This window comes from Centrocercus urophasianus, unplaced genomic scaffold (assembly GCF_019232065.1).
Source record: "Centrocercus urophasianus isolate 14NV4802_14NV808 unplaced genomic scaffold, USGS_Curo_1.0 seq_25, whole genome shotgun sequence".
NCBI classification, from domain to species: domain Eukaryota; kingdom Metazoa; phylum Chordata; class Aves; order Galliformes; family Phasianidae; genus Centrocercus; species Centrocercus urophasianus.
Genome location: NW_024884811.1, coordinates 7,049,749 through 7,058,970, shown reverse-complemented (window position 1 = coordinate 7,058,970; position 9,222 = coordinate 7,049,749). Strand labels below are relative to the sequence as shown.

Here is a 9,222-nt window from a genome sequence, read left to right as displayed (position 1 = left end):
CTAGAAGCACTCTTCTCTGTTAAATAGCACTGCTGTCTCCAAAATTACTCTGCTTGGACAGAATTTGATAGGAGATGGAAAGAGTTTTAGCCATTGTGGTAAAAAATGCATGATGTCTTTAATGAAAAAAAAACATAAACTTCTAAGGCAGCAGTACCTCATTTCAATTCTGAATGTGGCTAATGACTTTTTTTGTTGTTATTTTCACATAATTTCAGGATGTCAATATTAGCATTGTATTAAAGGGTGTAGCTGGCTGTTTCATAAGTCACTAAACACTGCTGCTGCTTTGTAGTGCTTAAAATACTTCTCACCATGAAATAGCTCATAAAGGTGATGACTAAATTAAAAGACAAATGTTATCTGTCTTTAATTTTAATGAAGTGGATAGTCTTTTTTAATTATTTCTGTGAACCTTTACAACATAGCACAAGCTATTGTAATGATCTGAGCCTTATAACAATCTCAAAAACATTCCACACACATTTACTTAAATTTCAGAGGGAAACATTCGTTTCGCCTATGTCTACTAAAAAAGCCACAGCTATGCAAGGGTTAATGGAAAGACAGAGATTACTTGTTGTCTTTCACTTCTCTTACTGAAGCCAAAGATAATTTAACTAGAATTTGTGTAAATTCGATTCTTTTCTATGTCTTAATGAATTATAGATGACCATAACATTTCAAATACAGATATCACACTAATTTCATTGTAGTAATTTCGAGAAACCAAATAACTTTTATGCACCATTTTTGAGCATTAGTAGAAATGAGAGGAAATAAATCATGAGGGCCACTGAAAATGGTATTTTCAGGCAACTAGCTCAAGGGTGCTCAAAATAGGTGCCATTAATTGAAATGCAATGGGAAAAATAACCCTTTTGACCTGCACAGTGTTTTGATTAAATTTGTATGCATTAAACTGTGAAAAAATAAGGTAGCGTCACTGCTGGCTTAGGGCACAATAAACTAAATTCATGCCTTCTGCAATTCTTTGAAAGACAGCAATATTTTTCTAGAAACAGATTTCATCCAGTGAACTCTCTGCTTTTTGTTTGTTTGCTTGTTTTTTTGCTATCTGGATATCTTCGACTCCATATGTAAGGTGGTTAAAACAGGGAAATAGTCTTTGCAAAAAGAGTTCTGAATGTGGGAGTTCCCAGAGTTACAATTGAGTATGTTGCCATTTAACAGATGCACATCACAAGAACGAAGACAAATGGGTTATTAGAGAAATTAACTTTATACCCTAACCACAATTCCTGTCAAAAAGGACAATCACTGCATCCATTTAAAATGAAAGTGGGTTTTGCTGATTTGTTGGAAAACATTTCCCCTCTTACGGTGTAAGAAAATGCTAGTCTACAAACTTTGCACTCTTGTGGACACCCACAGTAGTGAGTCAAGCCCAACCCATAACTCTGCTGCTGTTCTGCTTGTGTTAGATCTCATGACAGCAAAAAAAGGCACTTTGGGTACAACCAGAAGTTTGCAGGTCTTCTCAGGCAGAACCATAGGTGCCTCAGCAAGCTCAGACAGTCAAGGCTGTTTTAATCCGAGAGAAATCCCCTTTCAGAGACTGAGGATGGGAAAATGCCCATGGATGAGCATTAGAAGGGAGGTGGAAAAGACTCCTGTTAGACTAGAGAAAAGCTGGCAGTAGCTTTTAGGACTAGATACAACAGAGGAAAAGACTAAAGTTTGCTGAAAGCATTTTTCAACTGATATGTTGACTAGATCAGACTCTCTTTGGGTTAGACCTTGCCTAATCTGAAGCGTACAATAATCTTCTGAGTGTGAAGAGACTAGACATTTCCACATCAGCAGCAGAACACCCTGACACTGTTCACAGTGTCAAGCCCCTTCTTCAAAGCAGACCAGGTCGATTCCATCATGAATGGTCTCCTTCACTGACTTGTTCTTTCCTGTGTTACAGAGACCATAAGTGCAGAAAATCTCCCCAGGGCAATCCCCAGGCCTGTCACTTGCAGCATTCCCCCTGGGCCTTCATCTGCACAATTCAGTGTGAGTTACCCATATTATCCAGCGCGGATGTGAAACTGGAGAGGGAGGTTGGAAGATAATGGAGATCAAACAGCCACCAATTTGAAGACAACACCCAGCCTGTCCTTTCACCTGCACCAGATGTAACTTTTCCAAAATCTCTGCCTGCAGTTGATCTCTGGACAACAGGCAGCTGCCCAAACCCAAGTCCTGTCAGCACCTCTGAGTGCCAGCCAGGTGCTGTGTCTGACGGCTCCTGCATCTGTTCTCAGATGCAAGCCTGCTTCACTTCACCTGGCAGCACTCTTTCAAAGCCCATTTAGAAATGAATGTCTAGAGAGATTTTTACTTCATAGCCATAATGCTTATGTGTCAAATTTAATAGCTTCTCAAATATTTCACAACCCACTTTGGTTTGTAAGTCCTGCGCTTGGACCATAGCAGTTCAAATAGAAAACCATTTTATGTATATTTTCCTCTGTTGCTGGATAATTTAAAATCATAACCAGCCACTTAGGTTCAAACTGAAAAATAACATTTTCCTTCTGATCCACTTGAACAAAAGATTACAGTATAATCCCGCTGTGTCCTACCAAGCTGGGAGTTGTCTTTGGATTACAGTTAAAGGTCACGTGTGAAACACTCCTTGGAGATGGCATCATCTGTACTGTATGAGATTCCTTCAAGTCCTCGGGACTACAGTACAGCTACAAATCCCACCACAGGGGGAATGCCAAGAAAGAGGAACAATGTGCAATTTAAAATAGGCAGCAGAAAACACCTTGTGCTTACATCATCTCATCCCTTCTGTGTGTACATTACGGACCAGCAGGATGGGTGTAAATAGCTCTGAAATGTGAAAGTCAATTTGCAAGTATTATATTAATTCTAACAGGAAAATATGTTTAAAGTACTGTGTAGTGCAAACAATAAAACAAGATTGTATTACAGCTGGAGCAGATACTGACCTCTGCTTGTACTTTCCAGCATTTTCATTACAGGACCCCTGTTCCTTTTTCATTTCTCTGTTTGTTTATTTGTTTGCTTGTTCGAAGGAATTTTTTTTTTTCATTATACTCTCACCATTTTCAGCAGGTCCTGTGAAGCCTGGGAGAACCACCAGAATTGTCGTGTTTTCTCATTTTTCTCATTTTTCTCATTTTTCTTTAATCCTACAAAATTTTGTTCAGCTCTTTAAAATATTTTATACTCTATCTGTTTTCTGTCCCTCATCTACATTCTGCAGGACAATGCTGACAGCCTGCCAAATCATCTTGGCACAAACATCTGTTGGGTTGGGATTTTTGGCCACTTGTGAGTGTTTTTAAGGGTTGAGTCTCTGGTCCTCTGCTTGTCTGAGCATTTTTCCTTTTCTCTTAATTGAAGAGGTATGAAAACACTCACAAATCTATCATCCATCTCCCAAGTCAAGAAGCCACCTCATTAAGTCAAATAATTTTGGCTACATTCTAGCTATGAAAGGCTTGTGCACCAGAAATCTTTGTTTCCAGCCTAACAGAAGGAATCTCTTCCTGCTGAGCTGCCTCTTCACATAGCTGGAAGCCACACTGACTTCTTTGAGAGGATAAGAGCACAGACGTAGGCAGCAAGATAAGGTGAGGCTCACAACAGCATGCACCCAGCAGCATCCTGAGCTGGGATCCAGCCACTTGGGAGATGCAGTGATCACAGAGAGCGTTGTTTTGAAAGTATGAGCAGTGCAATCATTTCTAGCTTTCACGGAGTCCCTAGGGATATTTCCCTAGGGATATTTCCCATGATAGCCACTTAGGATTTTCTTCAGACATATTTGATGAGATAATATTCACCTATACTATTAAAAATGTTTCTCTGAGCAACCATGAAAACAGAATTCTCTCGCAGCGTCCTTTTCCACTTCTCTCTTGAGGACTGAGTTTCTTGGTTATGTGTTGTAATGTAAGATTCATAATGCTGCCCTGAGCAAAGTTTGGAATTGTAGATTTTGAAAAAGACTTTTTTAACTACAGTGATGGTGGGGAGCATTTGTTTAGGGGATCTTACTGTTGTTTTTGCTTGATTTGTAATGTTTCTGCCAGCATGGGAATGTGGGGATAAAGTGGAGAGTCACATATACTACAGGGAAATTTTCTGTTTAAACATATGTACCTGCATTGTCATAAAGCCTTTTTTTTTTTTTTTTTTTTTTTTGTGTGTGTGTGTGTGTGTGTGTGTGTGTGTTTGGTGTGCTCCACCTTAGATAATTTCAGCTCATTTTTCTCTCATCCCTTTCCCACCCCATCCCGATAACTGCAGATGCCTGGTCTACGTGCTCTCAGGAGATTTCTGTCAGTAACTCATCTGACACAGACCCAGATCCAATTGAGTAAGAGTGTCATGAAGTCACAGACAAGAGGAAACTCTTAGTTAGGAGACTTTCTTCTCATCTTGCAGCAGTCTAAAGAGGCATTTTTAAAGAAGAAAAACAGAACGCATTTATGCCTGTCCTTGGGGTCCACAACTGACTCAAGTAGTTAAAACTCAATTTCCTGCAGCTCTGTTTGAAAAATGAAATCTTTTCTTCTAATTATTTGGGTGTTTAGTTATTCATTGCTCTACTTTCCATGGGCCTTTTAAAACACAAATGAAGTTTTCAGAACTGAGAGGAGGCTGCTCGTTAGGGGAGCAAATCCAATACTGCAACAAACCACGAGTATTGATTCGATCCTGAATTGATGTTTCCTTCTAAAAACTGTAAATCCCCCTTTTGGTTGTTTTGTTCTTCTTTTGTTTTTCTCTCAATAGGAATCAAATTGGGAATGTGAAAACCATAGCCCAGAAACAAAACATCCCACCTCTGAAAGCGATCTGTTTCCTCCCCGATACAGAAATGCGATTGAGAGCTGTTCCGAGGACGGCTGTCCCCGCTGAGGTCGGTGTTTGTGCCGCGCAGTGGGGCCGGGCAGCAGCGGGTGGAGGTCCCATTGCCCGAATCCCAGCGCATCGCCCCGCTGAGCAAACCCAAGGAATCTGCACTCCCTCCTGCCCGTTCCCCATCCCGCTCCCGGCCCTGCCAAGCCCCACGGGTAAGGGGTAACAGGGCAGCCCGGCGGGCTCCGGGTGGGCTCTCGGAGGCAGCCCCGGCCCAGAATGTGGGGAGGCACGCTAAGCGGCCACGTTTTTCTAGCCCGGATGGTTTCCGGGGAGGTGTGAAATAAAAGGTGCGAAACGTGGCTTCGCGGGAGGCTACGGGGCTTGGCGGAGGAAGCCGAGAGAGGAGCGAGCCCCGATGCCGCCCCCTGGTTCCCGGAGGCCCCGGCGAGCCTCAGTCCCCCGTCCCCCGTCCCCCGTCCCCCGTCACGGCTCCGCAGAACAGTAGATCGCCGCCGGCACTTGGAGAGCACCCGGAACGCACGTGGGTAGAAGTGATCAAAGAGGACATAAGATCAAAGATCACTTTAATTGCGAAAATGAGGTCAAATGAGATTTTCAGAAAGTCAGTGTATCTCTTGAGGCTGTTAAGAGCACTACTGCCACGTAACATAAGCGGCTAAAGTTCGGAAACGAGTGGACACTTACATTCACGTGACGCGCAGATGTAACATTCCCTTTCACCTACAGTTAACATGGATTACACCAAACTAAACAGGAATATATCTATATATATATTTGGTCAAGCATTCAGTTCAGGAGGACTTTCGCAGCGGTGCGCGCAGGGCTCGGAGCCGCCCGGTCCGGCCCGAGAGCTTCCGACCGTGCCCATGGGAAGGCCGGGGCACAGCGGCGGGGCACGGCGGGGCGGGCCGGGGGCCGTCCTGCCACCACCCCAAGCGGGGCGGGGACGGGGAGCACCCCGAGGAGAAGCAGCGGGGGTTACCGATAGAGGGGCACCCTCTGCGGGGAGGTTGCGGAGCGGGGAGAAGCCGGGTCGGGGCTCACCTGCGCGGCTGCCCTTGCCCTTGGCATTGCGGTGTCACTGACTTCTTTTGGCTGCGGCTCTAATTCTGAGAGATCTTACTCTAGCCGGGACTGGCCCTGGGGAGAGGAGAGCCGCCCCTTTCCAGGGAGATTTCGCGTTCCCACCTGCGGCCGTCGCCGGGATGCTCCCAGCCCCTCCCCTGCTGTCAGGAGCACATGGTAATATTTTGGTTGATCGGTTTGGTTCTTTCTGTTGTGCTCTGTTTGTTTATCCCCCATCAACACGTGCAACCGCAGCGTCTCCCGAGAAACTTTCAAGCGGCTCCAAAAGAGACCAAACCCAAAAGAACCTCTACTCCGCGGCTGCTCCATCTCCCCGTGCTGCTCTCGGTGAGCTCGGGGCGGCCGCACGGAGCCCAGTTTTTCAAAGGCATTTTTAAAGTAGTACATATCTCCATGTAATGCGTGGGTAACTGCCCTTCCCTCCCCGCCGTGTAACAAGGGAAGCCCGATGAAGTGAAAGGTCCGAACAGAGCAGGAGAGCTGCTACACACACGTAAGGCAGAGGGAATGGCTCTGGAAGTACCTGGCGAGGTTAGACACGGCAGCCGCGCTTCCTCCCCCGGTAAATCCGCTCGGCCGGTCCAAGCCCAAAGCCCCTTCCTCCAGTCGGGGAGCCTCTGTCCGTCCCCGCACTTACAGCGCCGGAGCGGGGGAGGGTTCGGAGCCCCCCGCCGCCTCCTCTGAAATCCAAGAAATATCCCCAACGCGGCGGTTTTCTGCATAGGGTGGTTTATTTTTACCGCTGCTACTCGAGCAGACAGCGTGGTTTACAGCGACCACAAGCAACCAACGACCTGCAAACCCGACGTCTGCCCTGGATGACGGAGGAGGCGGGAGGCGGCAGTGCAGCCCCGGCGAGGAGAGGCGAGGGCGGTCGCCACCCGGCGCTGCGCTGCTCCAGCGGAGCTCCGCGATGCCCCGCGCTGCTCACCCCGCGGCTCGTCCGACCGACGGGGAGCGAGCGGAGGGGGAAGGCTGGTGGCCCGCTGGAGAGGGGCTGAGCAGGGAGCACGCTGCGGCGGGGGGGGTGGCGGGCGGGATGGTGCCGGGGCGGGAGCCCCGTCCCGGAGCGGCGGGCTTCACTGCCGGCAAAATTTGCACTTGATAATTTTCTTAAAAGCACTTTGGAAGTCTTTGTTGAAATAGGCATAGATGATGGGGTTAAGGAGGGAGTTGGAATAGCCCAGCCAGTTGATGACTGCCCCCAGCCACTCGGGCATGTAGCACTTACTGTCACAAAAGGGCAGGACCAACGCCACGATGAAGAACGGCAGCCAGCAGAGGATGAAGGTGCCCATAATGATGCCCAGGGTCTTGACAGTCTTCCTCTCCCGGGACAGAGCCATCCTCCGCTTGGCTTCCGTGTTCTTCTCGTTGCGCCTCTCGAAGGAGGGAGGCGGCGGGGAGCCGCACGCTTCGCTGGGCAGCGGCAAGTGAATCTTGGAGGAGCTGCTGCAGCGCTGAATCTCTATGACCTCCAGGGCCGCCCCGTCCTCGCCCTGTCGCACGGCGCCGTTGACACAGGCACTGCTCCGGGGCTCCACAGTCCGACGCCAGCCCTTGCCAGGCTCCCCGTTGCTTTTTTTCTGCAGGGCGGCCGGGGAGAGGGTGAGGCATGTGTCGGCGATTTTCTTCTTCTCCGCTTTCTTGACCGTCTTGCGGATCCTGAAGCGGGCCGCCTTAAAGATGCGGCCGTAGAGCACCAGCATGAGGAGCAGCGGGATGTAGAAGGCGCCGAAGGTGGAGTAGATGGTGTACCCGTGGTCCTTGCTGATGGTGCAGGCGTCGGGGTTTGAGCGGTCCTCGGGCGTTCTCCAGCCCAGCATGGGCGGGATGGATATCAAGAAGCCGATGAGCCAGGTCAGGCTGATGAGCACGGCGGCCCGGCGGGGAGTCCGCTTGTTGACATAGTCGATGGGGTCAGTGATGGCCCAGTACCGGTCCAAGGCGATGGCGCACAGGTGCAGGATGGAAGAGGTGCAGCACAGTACGTCCAGGGAGATGAAGATATCGCAGATAACCTGTCCCAGAGTCCACTTGTTCAGCACCTGGTAGAGGGCTGCCATGGGCAGTACCAGCACGGACACCATGAGGTCGGTGACGGCCAGCGAGCCGATGAGATAGTTGGCCACGGTTTGCAGGGAGCGCTCCAGGGCGATGGCCGCTATCACGCAGGCATTGCCGCTCACGGCGCACAGGATGAGCGTGCCCAGGAGCAGGGAGGTGAGCAGCTGGTAGCCCAGGGTCACCTCGGCGAGGTCGGGGCCGCTTTCTCCCTCTGGGGAGCGTTCTGGGGAGGTAGTGTTGTTGGCCACATCCATGCCGGGGAGGGGGGGGGTCGCTTCAAGAGACGGGCATGGGAAGAGGCGACGGTCACTTGTGCGCTCCCCTGGCAGGAGTCATTGCCGCTTTGGCCATGCCGGGCCCCCCCCCCACCCCTCCCCCCCCTCTATAGAGCGGCGGGAGGCGGCCGAGGATCGGAGGACGGCGGCTGGCGGAGCCGCCCCGCGCCCGCCCATCCTCGCCGCCTCTGCCCAGCGCGCAGCCCGGGGGGGGGGCCCTTCGCCGCAGCTGCTACTCGCTGTGCTGCTGCCCTCGCTCAGCCGCTCTCCCGCACCGCTCCTTCCTTCTTTGCCTCTCCTCTCTCCCCTTGCTTTCTCCCTCCCTCTCCTTCCCCTCCCCTTCCGTCCTTTCCCTCCATCCCGCCCTTTCGCGGGAGGGTTCTCCCTGGATATCATCGGTCCTCGACACTGCGGGCAGTCCGAGCGGGCGGTGTGTCCGCGGCTACCAGCGCCCCCTCCCAGTGGAGGGAAAGGCAAAGACACCCACCACGCTCCCCCCAGATCCCATCCCGGCAGCACCACCCCGGGCAGTGGAGAGTCGAGGCTTCCCCTCGGGACCGGCACCGGTTGCCGGCACAGACAGTGCGAGGCGTGGGTCTCCCTGCGGTCAGGTACTGCCTCCCGGGGTGGGGGCACAGCGCATCCAGCATTGCCAGATGCTGAGCCGGGGCGCCTTGGAGGCGCTTATCGCCATCTGCAGGCGGGCGGCGGCGGCCCCGGGGCGCTAAATCCGCAGGCGGCTCTGCTGGACTCTCGCGGCCGCGGGTCCACCGGCACTTTTTGAGGGTCTGCACCCGAGACCCTGTGCGGAACTGCATCCTCGCCCCCTATCCGGCCGCAGCCGGCACCATGCTGTGGAGGTTATCCGGGGAACGACTGCGAGCTTGTCGCTGAGTCAGCTTGCCGCCGCAGGTTC

General features: G+C 51.0%; 1 protein-coding gene across 1 annotated transcript; it reads right to left on the bottom strand.

Moving 5' to 3' along the window:
- Positions 1–7,043: 7,043 nt before the first annotated feature.
- Positions 7,044–8,285, bottom strand: HTR1A (5-hydroxytryptamine receptor 1A). Its single transcript, XM_042825891.1, has one exon. It carries the CDS (start codon positions 8,283–8,285, stop codon positions 7,044–7,046), a length of 1,242 nt encoding a protein of 413 aa, XP_042681825.1.
- Positions 8,286–9,222: the final 937 nt, after the last annotated feature.